Consider the following 20,988-nt stretch of genomic DNA (forward strand, 5'->3'; position numbering starts at 1 on the left):
CATCAGTCCTGTGTTCCAATGGCACGTTGTGTTTGCTAATCCAAGTTTATCATTTTAAAAGGCTAATTGATCATTAGAAAACCCTTTTGCAATTATGTTAGCACAGCTGAAAACTGTTGTGCTGATTAAAGAAGCAATAAAACTGGCCTTGAGACTAGTTGAGTACCTGGAGCATCAGCAATTGTGGGTTCGATTACAGGCTCAAAATGGCCAGAAACAAATAACTTTCTTCTGAAACTCGTCAGTCTATTCTTGTTCTGAGAAATGAAGGCTATTCAATGCGAGAAAATGCCAAGAAACGGAAGATCTCGTACAACGCTGTGTACTACTCCCTTCACAGAACAGCGCAAACTGGCTCTAACCAGAATAGAAAGAGGAGTGGGAGGCCCCGGTGCACAACTGAGCAAGAGGACAAATACATTAGTGTCTAGTTTGAGAACAGGCACCTCACAGGTCCTCAACTGGCAGCTTCATTAAATAGTACCCTCAAAACACCAGTCTCAACGTCAACAATGAAGAGGCGACTGCCCATCTTAATATTTTATTTTTATTGGCCAGTCTGAGATATGGCTTTTTCTTTTCAACTCTGCCTAGAAGGTCAGCATCCTCTTCACTGTTGACGTTGAGACTGGTGTTTTAACACATAGTTAGCCTAGTACACCTCCTATAGCATAGCAAAGTTATATATCGTATTGTCTGCCGATTCACATGAAGTGATCAGAAACCAGTAAGTCATTGATTGTTAATAAACAATCGATAAGACCGTGCCTCACCTGGGAACGGTGAGCAAATCAGGATCCCAGCAGCCACATCGCTGGTGGTGTCAATGGGTAAACCTGTCTGCTATGAAGGTCACAGAGCAGTAGGGGAGGGCCTCAGCGATGCACACAGCTATGGAGAAACCCACCACACCCCCACCCACCACCATACCTTCACACACTTCATCTCAGGATGATTCTGCTGGGAGAAAAACTACAAAATACTACCTAGACACTTGAATTGTGTTATACATTTACATTTTACCTGATTTGTGCAAACACCTTTAGGTTATATGTTAAGGTAATTATTATCAAATGTAAATTATATCAAAACAGCTGGACAGTGTTCCAGATATTGCAATCTGGGCTAAAGGTTAAGGATAAGTGGGTTGGTTGGTTATGGTTTATTACACAGCAAATACAATATGCTATTTGTAAAACCACAACCGATCCACTTGACTTAATTAAGTGCTCAACATTCAACCTTTTTTGTCAACCTTTTCATTTTTAATAATCTGGATGAAACATATCCAACACTGTTTAGGATTTTGAAGTTAAAATAGCCTACATTTGCATAATAACCTCATTAATTCTCTATTCAGAAAAAAAGTTGCAGAAATATTACTTTTAAAACATTTTAATTTACAGATAAAACACTTACTTGCCCATAGTCTTATGATGCATAACAGTACTTCTCCAACAAATGTTTGACCTACCTGCAGGCTGTACGAGTTTATCAACTCATTTATTACTCTGTATAATTAACCCCGAATCATTACATAGAAATCCTGCTCTATTAGCCTCTGGTGGGACTACCAGTTATTTATGATATAAAATGCTAGGATACTGACCAATTATTTATATTTACATCATTGATACTGTAAGAATGTCCCACAAGTTGTTCCAGTTTACCTTAGTCAAACAACAGGCATGACTGGAGTCTGGAGATCTATAAAGATTCGCCTAAACAACATTTATTATAATAATGTGAAAGATTCGACCACGGAGTAATAATAATAACTATTCGACTCCCATAAACAAACATTTCCTTGCTCCTGGGCATAGATATAACAACACAGTGGATAGATTAATGCAGTGAGAATTTGAAAAATGGTACCAACCAAAGCATATAAAGATCGTGAATTCAAACTGCGCGAACCTGAAACACCAGTGAACAACCTCCACATCTCGCGATAATCTGAACGACTGCGAAGAAGAGACGGTAAGGTCCTGAAAGCTTGATATATTGTTAAAAAGGCATTGCAGTGTTTGCAACTATGATAGAAATGCTGAGAAAGTTTCTTAGTATTTTCACTGAACAGTGTTATCTTGTTTGGATTTTGGGTTCCACTTGAAGTGCATTCATTGTGTATAATGTAGAAAGCTTACATGGCGCCCGCCTGTGTTGTGTCGCTGTTTGAAACGATGCAAAAATGTATGTGCACACTTCTCAGTGACTTTGTGACCAGTGATCGCTAAATTGATCTGTCCTGTGGCTCTTCAACAGCTCTTACTAAGGTCCCAAACAGCTATTGGTCGACAAATGCTGTATCTATGTGAAAAAACGCTACAAAATCGAGAGAATTGTTTTCTCTAGTGAGAGCGCCTGGAGCACTCATTGTTCTGTAGGCTGCAGTAGCGAATTATGTGTGAATGTGTGTGGCGTCAGCTGAGCCCTGAAAAGTTCAGATAAGATTGATGGGCTATATGAAAAATTTCAAGCAGGCTCACAATTATGAACTGTGTGAATTATAATGGTCACATCACAGCTTTGTGCCAATCTCAACATATTCCATGCAATTTACTGCACTTTATTAGGCCTATTTCTTGCAAATTATGTTTCAGATTGAGTTTTGTTGATAAAACAAGTTTACTGGAGAACGGAGACCAAGTAGAGACTTTCGGACACGGTGGATAATTGTATAATATAAGGCAGTTTATTCAGAGGTAAAGATATCTGTAAATAGCGTGCACGGACCCGTCCGTCAATCTCGTAGGGAGATATCTGAGAGCGCCCTAAACATTGTGTGCTGACATTTTATACAATAAAATAAAGTAGGTTGATTCTAGGAGTTCTGATCTTCTGATTGGTCCTGATGAGTTGGGCGAGGTCACTTCCATTGCATTGGCTCTGAGTCGGGTTGTCTGTCTTCAGATGTTCAGCCTAAAAGAAGGGATTTTGTGTGTGCGTGTGTTATCAGTAATAATGTGTGTGTGTGTAATAATGTGTGTGTGTGTGTGTGTGTGTTTTTTGGGAAAATGTTCAGCCGAAAGAGGGGATTTTGTGTGTGCGTGTGTTATCAGTAATAATGTGTGTGTGTGTGTGTGTGTTTGTGTTTGTGTGTGTCATGGGAGAACTCGTGAGTTGGAAGGACTGAGAGACCTATGGCGTGGGTGTTGTTCTTAGCCACCTGCTGACAAGGCCGACAAGATAGAAGTCTTTGTCCATTGTATTAAATCCGAAGGCCCAACACAAGATGGGTCATGCACAAAATTTTAGCCAGACCAAGCTATAACATAATATATTTACTACGACAAATCCCTCTCTTCACGTCTCCCCAGAGACGTGACCAAGTAACAGTAAAGAAGGAAAACTTAAGACGTGACACAAGCTAACAGTGTAATTGGCAAATAGGGAAAACTTTATCAGAAGATAAAGTTTTACATTCCCCCTCTTCACGTCTCACAAGAGACGTGACATAAAGCTTAAATGCTGCAATTTGGCAAAATAGGGAAAACTTTATCAGAAGATAAAGTTTTACATTCCCCCTCTTCACGTCTCACAAGAGACGTGACAAAAGCTTAGATGCTATTCATCATCCAGATATCCTTGGTCAGCATCGTCAATAGCAAGCAAAGGAAACATCTGACCGTTATCTGCAGGATGTGGATCAATAGCGGTGGTTATAATCCTGGTTGTCAGCGTCCGTATGCATGGAATGCAACAGCATCCACAAAGCACTAGAATTGCAGCAAAAACAGAGATGGATACAAGTATAGAAGAAACAAGCGTTTTATATTTACCAAACGCATCCATCCAAGAGTCCCACATTGAAGTATCCACCCTGAGTGGCTCTTCATTTTGCCATTAAGAGTTCGTAACCCTTCCAGGGCGACAGTCAAGCTGCCATCTGTGGCTGTATTGTTGGGAATAAAGGTACAACATTGTTCACCAAACATAGCACATACTCCTCCTTTTTCAGCCAGGAGCATGTCGACAGCAATACGATTTTGGAAAGCCATGAGAGAGGTCGCAGCCAACTGGCCATGCACCGCCTCAAAACCTTGTTGTGTCCAATTGCCTAATTTTTGAACATTAAAATGGACATAATTGATTCTGTCAACATTTTTATTAATTGTGCACCACCAGCAAAATGAAGATTCAAAACCTGCGGCTACTTGGTCAATCAATTTATACTCATCTGGTACCCCCTAGGGACCCCAATTGCATCAATGTAGGTTGGGTCCCCATGAGTAGGCCCACAGCGCGCCTGGTCCTGGTAGGAATTAAGTCAGACACATGGGTCACCAGCTCCTGAACACCTGTTGGATACACAGAAATTGGTAGCAAAAAGAGAGACTAGTGCACAGGTGCCTGTGGCATTTCCAGGCAGTCCATCAAACAGATGAACGCCTCCACACCACCACCAGACATCAGCCCTGGAAACAGGTTTAAACTCAGCATTAGGCGTATAGATAAACCGACACCATCCAACAGGTACCATACCCAACAATGGTAGACCTTTCGTGAGATTAACACAGGTAAAGTTAGCTCTAGCCACCTGATAGGAAAAAATTGGTTTCTTAGTTGCTTTAGTAACCAAGGGATGAACTACGTCCCATAGTGTACAATTGGCGGAAGGGTTGTCATGTTTCATGACAGACAGGAAGCATTCTGGCGTAATGGCGGCAGGGATAATGCGAAGCAATGGCCGTGCCTCCATACAAACCACACAACTCTGATGAGTCACCTTTGCCGCTTCCTCAGTCAACAAGAGCCAGTTGTTAGAAAGGCCGGAGACACCTGTAGCGGTCAGGATTACATCATCCAAAGTAGGTGGAGTGGTAAGTAAAATAATAGAATTATTCTTATTACCATTTTCATTAATAGCCTGTGCTTTTGTGTTATTAATATGACAAATTCGAACATTCCAATGGACTGGTGCAGTGGTACAGCTTACATAAGGAGCAAGTCTAAAGTCCTGGCAGCCTAATGCAATACCAGGATAGATAGTAAATTTGAGTCCTTTAGAGCTTTTGTCAAAGTCAAGAGTTTCCTCCATTGTTTTCCCTAATGTAGTAGAGGTGCAACTGGACCAGTCATAATTAGTCTCACATACCAAGTTTGTCCAAGTCCAATCGCTATGGGTGTCCCCCACTGTCATATACCAGTCCCAGTCACGGTAGTAGGAAAGGTCTCTGAAGTCTACCCACGGCACTGTCGCAGTAGTGGTAACATTAAAGGGTATACATAATGTGGTGCTTCTATACAATTGTCTGGGCCCACAGGAAAGGGTGTTAGAGACAACTTGTCGTTTATTTACGTGGTGGCTGTGGCTTACATTCTGATCTGGGCTCAATGTGTCGGAGTGCAGGTTGGTCGGACGTATGGTTGTGGCATTGAATGTGTCGTTAGGTTTACTAGTGGGTGTAATGGGTGTCTGTGTCATGTGCTGTACTGACCAGAGTATGATTCCTAGATAACCCCAATAGTTACAATCAGCAAAACAAGGAGTGGAGCAGAGCACCCCAGTCTCTCCCATGGTGGTCTGTCCCTCCTCTGTCTTTCCCCCTCCAGTATCTGAAGATGGGAGTCTCCTCCACATATTCAGATAGTGTTGGTGTCAAGAATTTGATCCGAATTTAATGTGATTAAATCACTTCTGACTTCAGTCAGGGTTCTGGAAGGAGTTGGTGCTGGTGTACAATGTGTCAAGTGGTGCCAAGGTGCGCCTGATTTACCTTTGACCTGGACTGAGTGTGAAGTAACCTCCTTCACTTCGTACGGTCCAGTCCACCTGGGATCTTGCCACTTTCTCTTGTGAACCTTGATCCTTACCCAGTCGCCAACTTTTACCTTCAGCAGCGCCGGATCTCCCGTCAGCTCCCCCTCTTGGACCTTGTGAATCTGTTTGGAGAGAGCTGCAGAGAGTTCCGTTAGTTTTCTCACATATTCAGACATTACAATTTGTTGTACATCAAGGGCGGGCATATGACCTCCCTCCCCTTGGTGGACCAGGCATGACTCTACCAGTCATAATCTCATGTGGAGAGAGATGGGTGCCTGCTCCTGGAGAGGCTCTCATGGCCATCAACGCCAGGGGCAGAGCTTCAACCCACGTCAACTTTGAACCTGCACATACCTTGGCTATCTTAGCCTTCAAAGTTTGATTGGCGCGTTCCACGAGGCCCCTGAGATTGCGGCCGGTACACAGACCCAAACTTGTGCACAATGCCGAACCTCTCCTCCACCTGTCTCAGGTGTTGGTTACTGAAATGGGACCCGTTGTCGGATCGAATTTGTCTTGGAACCCCATACCTTGGTATGAGTTCAGTCTGCAGCCACTTAATAACTGACCTAGCATCCTCACGTGCTGTTGGTATTGCCTCAACCCATTTGGAGAATCGATCTACCATTACCAATAAGTACCTTTTCCCATTAGTTACATTATCAGCCCCCCATGTCAGTGTAATCTATGCTAATGTCCTGAAAACATGCATTAGGTACTGGGTATGAACCCATGGGTGTTTGGAAAGGTTTCTTTGGGTTGTGGCTGCCACAAATGCTGCACTCATCACAAAACAAGTCTGTCATGTCCTTAATGTGTGGGTGCCACCAAATATGGGAAACCTTCTGTAAAGTTTTGAGTTTCCCTTCATGGGTGGGCCCATGAGCCTCACGTATCAGCTCGGGGCAGAGATTAGCTGGGGCCACCAACCTGCCGTCATGGCATCTCCAAAGTTCATCAGGTCCTTTGGTGGCTCCCATCTGTCCCCATACCGAGTGCTCATACGGGCCCGCTGTGAATTGTAGTTCCTTTATGTGTTGGTCTGTGAGTTCTGTTCTAGCTGGTTGAGTCTGCAGCACCATCTGTCTTGGAGTGTAGCCCCCAGCTTTCTTGGCTGCTTTGTCAGCTGCGTCATTTCCCTCGCTGACTTTGTTCTTGAGTTGCTGATGTCCTTTGCACTTCATGATGGCCACCTGCTCAGGTAGTGAGACTGCTTTTATCAGTCTCTCCATTTGTGCCTTGTGTTTGATCGGAAGGTTTCCTGTTGTGGTGAAGTTACGTCTGACCCATTGTGGTCCATCTGTATGGACTGCTCCATGAGCATATGCTGAGTCAGTGTAGATGTTCACAGTCTTTCCTTCAGCCTTTTCCAGGGCTTGAGTCAAACCAATGATCTCAGCTAGTTGGGCTGAGGCAGGTTGTGGGATGATGTCTGATTCCAGGGTCACGTGTGACCCGTCTGGAAGCTGCTGTACCACTGCATATGCTGCTATGTTCCCTTCTTCTCCTCTATAGCAGCATCCATCGGTGTACAACCATAGATCAGGATTGGTAAGGGGTTCGTTTCCCAAGTCTGGTCGCAGTTTCAGTTCCTGTGCCGCCCTCTCTTCGCAGGAGTGTGCCAACCCTTCTTCTGCATTGAGTGCGTCTGCCATGTTTTTGTCGGTGTTGACAAAAGTAATGTGTGATTGGGTGCATTTATTCTGGATTTTGTTCTTTCTTTCAGCGCTGAACGTGAATTCCTTGCTCATCAGATATGCTGCAACCCCATGGTGCGTATGGATTTCCAATTTGTGGCACATTACCAGGTGGGCGGTTTTTTCAATAGCTTTTGCCACTGCAGCCACGTACCTGGAACATGTTGTCTGACCTGCTTCAATATGGTCCAACTTAGAGGAATGATACATCAGTACTCTTCTCTCCCCCTCTTGTTTCTGAAAAAGGATGGAAGAAGTGAACCCCTCCTTTTCAGAAACATCAAGATGAAATTTGTTTTTGTAGTCGGGTGCTGTCAGAGCTGCTGCCACCGAGAGATCGGTTTTTAGGAGAGCAAACGCTGTTGATGCTTCAGGTGTCCAGGTAAGTGAGGAGTGTAAGTTTCTTGGTCCTGCTTCTCTCACTATTTCTCTCAGTGGTTCAGTCCTGGATGTGTAGTCAGGGATGTGGGTACGGCTGTACCCTGTCAACCCAAGGAAGGACAACATGCCTGACACTGTGGTGGGACGTGGATGATGGAGTATGGAATCTCGGTGGGATTTCGAGAGACCAGCACCTTCTCCTGAGATTTCTCTGCCAAGGAAAAGGACAGTTCTGCGACAGGACTGGACTTTGCTCATTTTGACCTTGTAGCCTTTGACAGCCAAGAAGTCAAGTAGGGTTTTTGTCATTTGTAGACAGAGATCAGATGTGGGAGCCCCCCAGCAAAAGGTCATCTACATATTGGATGAGTATCACTCCTTCAGGGATTTTCAATTCAGCCAGGTGTGTCTTTAGGATATGATTGAAGATTCCGGGAGAACACCTGTAACCCTGTGGAAGAACCGAATACGTATACTGTTGATGTTCATATGTGAAGGCAAAGAGAGGCTGTGAAGCCTCATCCAGTGGAATGCTGAAGAAGGCATTAGCCAGATCCACAACGGTGAAGTATTGGTGTTTTGGTGAGAGATTACTCAGTGTAATGTGAGGGTCAGGGACAGGTAGGTCAATGGGTGCAGTGACGTCGTTCACTGCTCGGAAGTCTTGTACCATCCGGTATGTTTCACCTCCTGTTTTCAAGACTGGTAAGATTGGTGTGTTCCATGGAGACACAGTGCGATATATGACACGAGCTCCCAACAACCCATCTATGGTTGGTTTGATCCCCATGGTCTGTTCAGGTTTCAGACGGTACTGTGTTCGGTAGATAGGAATTTGATCAGGGTTGAGTAAGGTGATGGTGACTGGTGCCACCTGTAGTTGTCCAACATCAAATGGGGTGTGTGTCCATATGCCTTCATCAATGGTGGAAAGCAGTGCTTGTGATGAGGGGTGGTCTGTGTAAGGTTTACCATGGTGTCTTGGGAGAGTCAAACGTTCAGGAAGGCAATGTTCCTCTGTGTCAACTGTCATAAACCTCCACATGTTCTCAGTGGTCGCTGTGGTTATTCCTGGAGTTTGGGTGGGTTCCCACTGGAGTTTGGATGCTCTTCTGATCATAGGCCCAAGGCTCCTTGCTTCAAAACCGTTTCCAACTGCCAGTGTAACATGGGGAGCAGATTCTTCGCCCAGTAGGTACCAGGATTTCAAATGGGAAGGTAGGATAACCGGAGCAGCCACTCCTTCCTGTCCACACACTATGGTACAACATCTGATTGTTGGTGTCAGGTGCATCATGTTTTCATCCCAGTCATCGGTATATGGGTTGACATCATTATCAGTCACATTAAGTGTACAGTGGATTTCAGCTTGAGGAGTCTTGTATGGGTGAAATGTGTAAATGAGTTGTCTCAGCTGGTTGAACTTGAATTGAACCTCAGGGGTTCCTTGGCCGGATTCGATGCACTTCAACCAGTATATTTCTTGGGTCAGGGAGAGCACTGGGGTTGGGATGATGGGTAGCATCAGCACCCTAACTGGATGAACTGGTGTGGAGGTAATGGGATCAATGGAAACCTCCACACCCCTTTTCGGTAAGGTAGATTGAACATTTCAGTTTGCACAATAGGTCCCTTCCTAATAGGTTGATTGGACAGTTGGGACAATATAGGAATTGATGCTTCAAATTGGAAGGGCCCCATTGGAAGAGCAATGGTATGGTCTTAGTGCCATGTTCCCCACTAGGTGTCCTCCTTGCACCACGAACACAGGCGCTTGTACCACTGCAGGACTTAGGAATGGGTTATAAGGGTTAGTTGGAGGAGTGGGTGTGTATGCGGGTGGTGTGCTCTTCGCTTCCTGTGGCAGGGTCGGATACAGTGGTGCTGAGGGCGCTGGTATGTCACTCATGGACTGTGTCCCCACTATTGGTGTTGTCTCAGTTGTGGGTTCAATCACCACACCCATCATGTCTGGTTTCTTGTATGGGTGTGCTCGTCGTGTTTCCTCAATTGCCCACGTACCCTATCCTTAGCTCAGCCTCTGCTCTCTCTCTGTGTTTAGTCCCTTCCTTCTTGAATAAGTGAGACTTATTCCTTTTCACTTCACTTTCTGTTCCTTCCCTCACTGCCTCCCCTAGCTCTATCTCCATAGAGATGAGTTGCCCTTAGACGGGGCACCCCCGCTAAAGTAACCTGCCTGTGTCCATTTGAGTCTCACTCCCTCCCACACTTTCTTTACTGTCTTATACTGTTCTTTCCCTCCCGCTCTATCCTGTATTCTTTGATCTAGATATTCATTAAATTTGAGTTTTGGGACGGTAGTGGTTGCCATGGTTATACAGTTTATTAGACTATCTTGGTGCTCTTAGCCCGTCACTGGCCGAATCCAGCAATGTATTCTTGGCGCTGACTGAGATTTATCTCTGATGTCCCACCCTCGTACACAAAAAAATGTTCAATGCTTTATTATTAGGAATTATTTTGCAAAAGGTATTATTGTTTTTCAATTATTCGAATTATTATATATTTTCCCAAAAGGTAGGCCTATCAGAACCGCCCTTTTGGAACAATATATTAACAAACCCGAGCGCTCCCAAAACAATCATCAATTTAATCCCATGAATTATTTTGCAAAAGTTATTATTGTCTTTCAGGTACTCGAGCTATTATATACTTTCCCAAAAGGTATCAGAATCGCCCTTTTGGAAGAATACATTAACAAACCCAAGCGCTCCTAAAATAATTATCAATCTAATTCTAGGGATTTATTTAGCAAAAGTTATTATTGTTTTTCAGGTATTCGAAGTTATTATATATTTTCCCAAAAGGTATCAGAATCGCCCTTTTTGGAACAATATATTAGCAAACTCGAGCGCTCCCAAAATAATTATCAATTTAATTTTGGGAATTATTTTGCAAAAGTTATTATTGTTTTTCAATTATTCGAATTATTATATATTTTCCCAAAAGGTATCAGAATCGCCTTTTGGAAGAATATATTAGCAAACTCGAGCGCTTCCAAAACAATTATCAATCTAATTCTAGGAATTATTGAAATACCAACACCGCAAGAGGGAAAAAGTTCAAGTCAGCTTTTAGCGCAGCGGCTACATAACAGGCAAAATAGGACTCGGTGGTCCTCTTAAAAGTTATCAACTAGTTAGTCTCATGAAACGGCCAATCTTACACAACATTCAGGTTATCATTTCAACAATTACATTTTTCATTACATATCAGCATCAACACACGAATTCAGTTTAAGTTCCTCACAGTACATATAGTTGAGTGCCACGTCAACCAAATTGCCCGACTATCTGAACTTGTATTTTTTATTATATATTTTTTTTGATTCTCCTCAAGGAGACTCCCAGTCGTTTAAACCATTCAACTGGCGTCTAGTCGGGAGAACCTTTTCTGGACTTGGATTCTCACGGAATTAACTCAACCCGACTATCTGAATCTTTTTATCAAGTCACCAGATCCTTCTCTTGTGGATCAAATAAAAGGGTCCATCGCTTGTGAACCAAAAACTGTAATAGGCTTCTCACTAGAAAGCCGCATTTCAACAGGAAATAAAACCACTGTAACTAGACTTCTTCTCTTAGAGTCACATTTCAACAGTAAAAACCTAAGATTTCAGATATCAACAGCAAAAAATAAAAGGGTCCGTCTCTCGTGAACCTCAACCTCTGTAACTAGACTCCTCCCCTAGAGAGTCACATTTCAACAGTAAAAATAAAAGGGTCCATTTCTAGTGAACCAAACCTCTGTAAATAGACTCCTCACTAGAGAATCACATTTCAACAGAAAATAAAAGTCGGTCCTTCTCTTGTGAACCACTGTAACTAGACTCCTCTCTAGAGAGTCACATTTCAACAGTAAAAACCTAAAGAATTCAGATATCTTCACATATGTGCCTTTTGAGTCATAATAGATATGTTATAAATTTATCAGTAATCCATACTCACGCCCAGTACTACTGATCATAATTTGGGTTTATCCTATAATACAATATGCAGATTTTGTTTTAACAGGTTCTGCTTACCTTTGTATTGACGGCCGTCTAGATCAGTTTCCTGAGGCGAGCTGGATTCCCGGCTGCTCCTGCGGACAGGGTCACCCGTCCTTTCAGATCCGTCTCTTACTTGTCTCCTGTCTCTATCAACTTTTATGGACCGAATTCAGAGTTAGAAAACCATCCTCTGCTACCAAGTTTTGTTGATAAAACAAGTTTACTGGAGAACGGAGACCAAGTAGAGACTTTCGGACACGGTGGATAATTGTATAATATAAGGCAGTTTATTCAGAGGTAAAGATATCTGTAAATAGCGTGCACGGACCCGTCCGTCAATCTCGTAGGGAGATATCTGAGAGCGCCCTAAACATTGTGTGCTGACATTTTATACAATAAAATAAAGTAGGTTGATTCTAGGAGTTCTGATCTTCTGATTGGTCCTGATGAGTTGGGCGAGGTCACTTCCATTGCATTGGCTCTGAGTCGGGTTGTCTGTCTTCAGATGTTCAGCCTAAAAGAAGGGATTTTGTGTGTGCGTGTGTTATCAGTAATAATGTGTGTGTGTGTGTGTGTGTTTGTGTTTGTGTGTGTCATGGGAGAACTCGTGAGTTGGAAGGACTGAGAGACCTATGGCGTGGGTGTTGTTCTTAGCCACCTGCTGACAAGGCCGACAAGATAGAAGTCTTTGTCCATTGTATTAAATCCGAAGGCCCAACACAAGATGGGTCATGCACAAAATTTTAGCCAGACCAAGCTATAACATAATATATTTACTACGACAGTTTCACTTTGTTGCAGGTGGTGAGGTTTGGTTAGAATCATACTTCACAATCCATCCTCAAGAAAATGTCTGAGAAGACCCTAATCACACCCACCTCCCTCACAGCCCTTCATTCAACAACACACAAGGACACCATCCTCTGCAAGTTTGACAAGCTGAGAAAACGAGAGCTCCTGTGTGACATCACCCTTATCGTAGAAGATGTGCACTTCAAAGCACATAAGGCCCTGTTGGCCGCCAGCAGTGACTACTTCTCCCTCATGTTCACTGCTGAGGAGCAGATCAGCCAGTCTACCTACAGGCTGGACGGCATGGCGGCGGAGACCTTCGGCGCTGTACTGGAGTTCATCTACAGTGCCCAGGTATCTAGGGGTGGAAATGGGGTTGATGGAAACGGGGTTCTGTGGAGTGAAATCCCAGGGGGAAACCAAAATCATTTATACATTTACATAAATGTGCATTTTACATTGAATTCAAGGAGTGTAATAATTTTTACGTGCACTGAAAATTCAAGGATCTTTCATCTGAGAGTGATTTTCTTCCATTTCTACCCCTGCAGGTATCTGTGGAGGAGAGCGTTACCGAGCAGCTACTAGACCTGGCCAGACTCCTAGAGGTTAGTGACCTTGTGAAAGCCCATGCGGACCATAACCTGAACATTACCTATCCGGGTGTAGAGGGAAGAGGCCTTAGTAACATCACCTATCCTGGTTTCGAGGTGAGACCGGAAGTGAATACAGACAGTGGAGAAGGTAAAGGACTGGGAGGAGGGACATCGTCAGCGATGCAGCCGAAACGGAAAAGGGGTCGTCCCAGGAAGAATGAAGTGGACATGTCTGTGAAGATATTGGAAGAGTCCAATAAACAGGAAGTAAGAAGTGATGTCATCACCATCCAGGAAGCAGCCAATGAAAAACAGCAGGTTATAGTTAATGATGTCACAGTAGACTGTGTAGACACTGAAGAATGTCTGGTTGAGTCACATGATAAACTGGCTTCTCCAATAAGAGATTCTGATGATGCAGACTATGATCCTAGATCAGCCCGTACTAGGCGGCAGAGTAAGAGGAAGATCAGGCCACCAGTGAAATTTAAGGGCTACAGAGTGGGGGACCGGGACGACACTACGTCTGAATGCAGAGAACCAGGGAAGAGGGGCAGGAAGAGAAAATACCCCAACACAGAGGCACGGTGTGAAGACTGTGGGAAAGTGTTCAAAAGCCACCTGTTCTTAAAGATACACCAAAGAACTCATACAGGTGAGGCCTGGGACCTCTACTAGTCTCTACTACTTCCAGGATTGTTTTTATTGGCTCATTTCAATTCATTATAAACAGAATTACTAGCACATATTTATTTCTGACAAGTTCCTCACAGGTGAGGCCTGTGACTATCCCTCCAATTAGATTAAAGCGTATTCTTTTATAGGTCTGAGTGATAATGTTTTAAAATGTTCCCACCAGGTGAAAAGCCGTTCAAGTGTTTTGCGTGTGGGAAGAGTTTCACACAGAAGCACACCCTCCTGGTTCACCAGCGGATGCACACTGGAGAGAAACCCTTCGTCTGTACCGTCTGCTCTAAAGCCCTGTCAACCAAACACTCACTAGTGGATCACATGAACCTACACACAGGTTGCCTATTTGACTGACTTATAGCTAGTGATAATGCTTTACTGTGTTTCTTTGGGTATACAACTTCAATCAAAATGTATAAAATGTATCCCTGTTCAATTCTGCTTTCATCTTTCATATTCAGAATAGCTAAAGTATGTTTGCCTTTAATTAATTGGACTTGGACTGTTATTCTCTCTTTTGAATCCTAGAGGAGAAATCATTCAGCTGTGACAAATGTGGAAAGATGTTCAGCCAGAAGAGACAACTAAAGAGCCACTACAGGGTCCATACGGGTAAATCTTTACCAGAATGTGCACACTGTCAACGTAGGTTCATGGATGCAGCTCAACTGAAGAAGCACATGAGAACCCACACAGGTAGAGTGAGACGAGGTTGAACTTATACAAATTCTAGTGTGTTACTATGTAATAAGTTGTTGTTGTTGCTGATCTTGTTGTTGTTACAGGTGAGAAGCCTTTCACTTGTGAGATCTGTGGAAAGTGTTTTACAGCCAAGAGCACCTTACAGACGCACATCAGGATTCACAGGTGTGATATGACTTATACAAGGTTGAGTTATTCCACAAGGTCTAGTCATAGAATGTATCTACACCAATCCTGAGATGGTGAAGAAAACACCCTTACCGTATGTTTATTTTATTTATTTTCACATAAAATATGACACAATGTATGTGCATGTGAGGATGACAAACTCAGAAGGGGCTTATAACGAACGTGTTCTACACATGAAGAGCACAACAAATATTTACATTTTACATTACATTTTAGTCATTTAGCAGACGCTCTTATCCAGAGCGACTTACAGTTAGTGAGTGCATACATTATTTTTTTATTTTTCATACTGGCCCCCCGTGGGAATCAAACCCACAACCCTGGCGCTGCAAACGCCATGCTCTACCAACTGAGCTACATCCCTGCCGGCCATTCTCTCCCCTACCCTGGACAACGCTGGGCCAATTGTGCGCCGCCCAATGGGTCTCCCGGTCGCGGCAGGCTTCGACAAAGCCTGGATTCGAACCAGGATCTCTAGTGGCACAGCTAGCACTGCGATGCAGTTCCTTAGACCACTGCGCCACTCGGGAGATTGTCTAATGGTTGTGTTGCATTGTCATGGCGACTAAAATGCTGGTGTAGTGTCCACAGCTGGTGTTGCAGAGCGGACAGGATAAGCTGCCAAAATCACTTCCTCTCCTCCATTTCTTTTCTCCTCTCCCCCTCTTCCTCGTTTTCCCTGAGGGTCTCCATTTGTCTTTTATGTAGGTTTACAAGATATGGAAGTTCTAAGAATAAAATGTATCTGAAAAGTCCCCATTAAAACCTCCTATGCTTCTGTTATTTAAATATGTATCGAATGTGTTGATATGGCACATTCTGAAGACATCAAAGAGAAAATACTGTTGGTTTGTACATTTGGAAACCTGTGCTTTGCTGTCTGCATATTATTTTTATGCATCTAATCTAGTGGTATCTAAGGTTCAGACTGTAGCATTTTGATAATTGTGATGTTTGATTGAAAGGTTTCAGTCTCTGAGCTTCCTTCCTTCTCCTTAGTAAGATAATGGTGTCAGGGTCAGTGGTAACAGAGGAAGCTAATGATTTGCTTTGGTATGTCCAGTTGAACTACGACCTCCAGAGCTCTGATACCCAGCATCGTCCTCAGGGCCACTCTGCTCAGCTGCTGCAGACTCAATGGAGTACTTTCATAAAACTCTAAGCAGAGTGCAGTGGGAGAGCCGGGTTCGATGTAGTCAATGGGCTTCTTATCGTTTTTGTCTATATAAATATGAAAGAAAATGTGATCCAACCCATATCCATTTACCAGTGTTAACATGTTTGTGTTTCCAGAGGAGAGAAGCCATATGTCTGTAACGTCTGCAACAAGTCATTCTCTGACGCCAGTGCCAGGCGACGTCACGTAGCCTCCCATACCGGAAAGAAGCCCTTCACCTGCTCCTTCTGCAACCTGTCCTTTGCTCGCCTGGACAACCTGAAGACCCACACCAAAACCCACAACAAGGAGAGCGTAGTCACCATCACCACCGAGGAGGCCCAGAGCGGGGCTGGGGTGGTGGAGGAGGAGGCTGGGGTCACCACAGGGGCAACGGAGGAGGTAGTTAGGCCATTTTAAGTGTCACGCCACAATATTACAGTATAATCGACAATACAAATTACAGATTTCAAAACCACACTATGGACCACTCAGAGCTTTGTGACACTGTAGGCAATCATAGTGAAGTAGGTCATTGATATCAGCTATAATACATGACATCATCTATACACAGGTACGCAGCATCCTACAGCTTCAGCAGTACCAGCTACCTGGCCACCCAGAGCAGGAGATACAGCTGGTTGTGACTGGAGATGTGGATAACCTCAATTTTGTGCCCAGTCACTGTGGGCATGATCAGGGCATCAGCATTATTACTACAACAGAGGGAGGGGTCTCGGAGGCGGCAGACCAGGCCCATTCCAGACTGACCCTCCTCACCCAGCCGTCAGGACACATGCAAAACGTGGCCTTGGTCACACAGGTAAAGTTCCCTATATACTGCACTACTATTGTAGTACACTTTGTAGGGAATAGGGTGCCATTTGGGACGCTGACAATGTATTGTACAGTCCCCTTGCTTTTATGCAGGGTTTATTATTTTGTTTATTTGTATCGTATTTGGACACACCAGCCATCAGTACTCAGGTCTATGTGTGCAGATGTACAGTATGTCTATGTATCTGTATTGTCCTATGCTTGTCCAATGCTGGGTTTCCCCTCTAGGGCTCAATAAAGGTATAGGGCTTTGAGCTTTTGGTTATTTGAATGGCGTGTTAAATCCAATGTATTATTATTATTATTCAATTCAGGGCAGCGTGGACCATCACAACCAGCAGATCCAGACTATCAGCGTCCTGCAGGACGGACACATGACCAACGGGGTTGGGGTCGCAGGTCAGCCTGAACAGATGCATGTCATCACTCTATCCAAGGAGGACATGGAGCACCTTCAGGCCCACCACGGGCCGCCCCAGCCCCTACACATAGCACCCAGGCCTGGCTCCCTCCCTGGCCCTGGCTCTGTACAGCAGCTCCACGTCATGCACCAGCACCAGACCCTCTCTCAGCTGGCTGTCACCCAGGACCAGGGCGCCATGCTGGGGCAGATGAGCAGAGAGCAGCAGGGTCAGGCCCAGGCTATCCACATCAACAGCCAGAGCAGCCAGCCCATCTCAATCAGTCAGACCAGTGAACAGATCCCAAATCACCATATCCAGGGCCAGACCTTCCAGATACAGGCTGGTACTGTCTCCTACCTCTACACCACCAGCCTAGCCCCGCCATAGACCTGATACATGGCCGTAGACGACGCAAAGGAGTCAACAGCCATGTATCAGGACCAGCCCAGCCATAGACTGTATGGGCACAGCAGAACTGACTGAAGGAAACCAGTCTGGCCCAACACAATTGACTTTGCCTTAGTTCACACTCAGGTTGGAAGATGGATGTAAAATGCATTTGTCACAATGGTTGTAAATAAAATGTAGTTATGCAGTAATACCAGGATGTTGATATTGTATGTCAAGTCACATAATGTAAAACAAATTGTATTGTGGGGTGGCATAAAAGCATTGTTTATATTATGAAGGTAAAATAGTGCCTTAAGTGTACAAGCATGTATGATTTGCACATGTAACATATGAGTTGCAACTGTTTAATCCGTTTTGTAGTTGCAAAAAATATTTGCCAACGTAACTTATTTTGTGAATAAATGCGACAACACTTGCACGTCAAACATTTAAGTTGATATGTGAATAAATTCGTTAAGATTTGGAAGCATGCAACTACACTGAACAAAAATATAAACACAACATCCAACAATTTCAAAGATTTTACTGAGTTACAGTTCATATAAGGAAAATTGTCCATTTAAATAAATAGGTCCAAATCTATGAATTTCATGACTGGGAACACAGATATGCATCTGTTAGTCACAGATACCTTTTTTTTTTTTTTAAGTAGGGGCGTGGATTAGAAATCCAGTCAGTATCTGGTGTGACCACCATTTGCCTCGTGCCGCGAGAGCACCTATCCTTCGTCTAGAGTTGATCAGGCTGTTGATTGTGGCCAATGGAAGTTGCAGGATATTGACGGAACTAGGAACTGTCGTACACATCGATCCAGAGCATCCCAAACATGCTCAATGAGTGACGTGTCTGGTGTGTATGCAGGCCATGGAAGAACTGGGACATTTTTAGGTTCCAGGAACTGTGTACAGATCCTTGCGACATGGGGCTGTGCATTATCATGCTGAAACATGAGGCGATGGCGGCGGATGAATGGCACGACAATGGGCCTCAGGATCTTGTCACGGTAACTCTGTGCATTCAAATTGCCATTGATAAAATGCAATTGTGTTCGTTGTCAGTAGCTTATGCCTGCCCATACCTTAACCCCACCGCCACCATGGGGCACTGTTCACAACGTTGACATCAGCAAACCGCTTGCCCACACAACGCCATCTGCCCGGTACAGTTGTTTCCAGCCACCCCTCTCAATAGCAATTTTATCCTCTTCTAATAGATTTACATTTGTGGTGCTGTAATAGCGAGCCGAGACAGTATTGATGCCAGGGATATTGTTGGTGTCTGCGTGCTCCTGAAGTGCTGTGGCCCTGTGTGCTCTTTCATTAGTTTTGTTTTTATTCATTTATTTCTGGTACCCTCCTACCTGAGCGGAATGAGGCCTGTGTGGTGTTTCACTGTTAAAATCATTCCAGTGTGGAGATGTAACAAACACGTGTGCTGCAAAGCCACATGCTCTAAGGCCTCTCTGCTCTACCTAAGTGTTTTAATGGGCTGATGTGGGTAATACTAATACAGAAATAACCATTGTAAATGTATTTTCTCCTCTTTACTGCTTTAAGCCTTTTTATGCCATTGTTTACCACTTCCATGCCCTTAAATCTGTAGATTGAAGCATTTAAAACATTTTGTTTCACTATATTACATATTCAACAAGAAACATATCACACAATACAAGGGTGTCTGTGATGATTCTTATGTTTGCTTGTCCACTATCTCTCCTGGTAAATTAAGTTTTATATGTTTAGGTATTCAGCACTCAAGTCCACTTTACATGCATACTTAATACACATCCAAGGTTGATGAGTGCTAATTTCACTCAACTTTTTAAAAAGGGTAGTTGACATTTACAGATAGTCTAGCCAAAAACGAATTACCGTTTCAGCATGTATAAAGTAACAATACATCATCTTAGCAAATATTTTAAAAGGCAACCTAACATAATTCCTCTTACATCAGTACACAATAATGGTCAGGAAAATGTCAAGTTAGCTTCTAAAATGTAGACTACATATTTCCTACTTCTGTTTGCGTTCTCACTTCAGTATTTGCATATTTCCGTTAGGGAACGCGTCCTCCGTGAAGTGCGCTTGTGCACAAACCAATTCGGCCTTGCGCTCCTTTTAAACAACACACAAAAAAATGTTTACTTTGGCAAACCTCAAGTCTATAAAACTTAATGCACTGTGTTCGTAACATATTCTAGTTTTGGGAACAGAAAAATGTACTGAGATCAGATGTTTCATCGATGAGAACATTTGTATAACTTCGGCCCAGTTCCACCTAGTTCCATCCTCTCCCACCACCCGCGACAGACTTCCTCTCACTAACATTAGGTGATGAGAACTTTCTTCTTCTTCGATGAGGTTTAACGGCGGTTGGCATCCAATAAATGCTGCATTACAGCCACCTACTAGAATGGAGTATAACTCCCTTATACTTTGCTTAAATAATAATAATACTAATACCCTACCATCTTACACTACACAAAACATAAAAATTATAATAAACACCATACTCCACTATTTAAATCTATTTAGTCCTACTTCAGGCCAACAGCCTGAAAGAATGGGACACCGCCACTTAACACACCCTGTAACTCTTCTGATGTCAAGTCTCGCACACCCAAATACCTCTCTGCAGCTGCCACCACAACCTCTATTTTCTGCGACTTACGTTCCATCCCTGCAGTACAGTTGATAACCATTGCTATAAATGCCAAAAATCCAATCTTACTGAAACATATATCACTTGTTGGTTTATCCCTCTGTACTGGCACAGATCTACTACTCACACCACTCCTCTCATGATCCCTCCCCCTTGACCTATCTTCCTCTACTTTCTTCACTGCCTCAACATATGACAACTTCTGCACTACTCTAACCCTGGAAACCTCAACTTGCCTCTCTCGCATGGGACATTTCTGATCCCCAGCCCCATGGGCATCCCTACAATTAACACATACCACTACATTCCCCAATGCTACACATTCCTATGTCTCATGCCCTTCTGCACACTTCTCACACCTAGGAACCTCCCTCCTACACACTGCTGCCACATGCCCATAAGCTTGACACCTGTAACAACGTAATGTAGTCGGCACAAAAGCTCATACAGGATAACTTAACATCACTTTCTGTCTTCAACTCACTCTGCTTACACTTTCTACCATTCTTCTTTAACAAACCATCTCAATTTTTTCAGCCATTTTTAACCAACTCAAGCTCACCTTTCCCTCTCTCTCTTAGACCTCCCCTGCCTCTCTTTTCCCCTCCATTCCTCCTCCATATTCCAAGTATAACTCTCATTATGATAAAACTGCACTTCTCCTGACATACATCTTGTTCTTGCCTTGTCAAG

General features: G+C 43.6%; 1 protein-coding gene across 1 annotated transcript; it reads left to right on the plus strand.

Annotated features, from left to right (window-relative positions):
• Nucleotides 1-1,914: 1,914 nt before the first annotated feature.
• Nucleotides 1,915-18,046, plus strand: zbtb24 (zinc finger and BTB domain containing 24). Its single transcript, XM_041848227.2, has 9 exons — nucleotides 1,915-1,980; nucleotides 12,659-13,003; nucleotides 13,201-13,900; nucleotides 14,105-14,272; nucleotides 14,464-14,631; nucleotides 14,721-14,802; nucleotides 16,120-16,384; nucleotides 16,557-16,805; nucleotides 17,134-18,046. Exons 2-9 carry the CDS (start codon nucleotides 12,707-12,709, stop codon nucleotides 17,608-17,610), a joined length of 2,406 nt encoding a protein of 801 aa, XP_041704161.1. The 5' UTR covers nucleotides 1,915-1,980; nucleotides 12,659-12,706; the 3' UTR covers nucleotides 17,611-18,046.
• Nucleotides 18,047-20,988: the final 2,942 nt, after the last annotated feature.

This window comes from Coregonus clupeaformis, chromosome 25, assembly GCF_020615455.1.
Source record: "Coregonus clupeaformis isolate EN_2021a chromosome 25, ASM2061545v1, whole genome shotgun sequence".
NCBI lineage: Eukaryota > Metazoa > Chordata > Actinopteri > Salmoniformes > Salmonidae > Coregonus > Coregonus clupeaformis.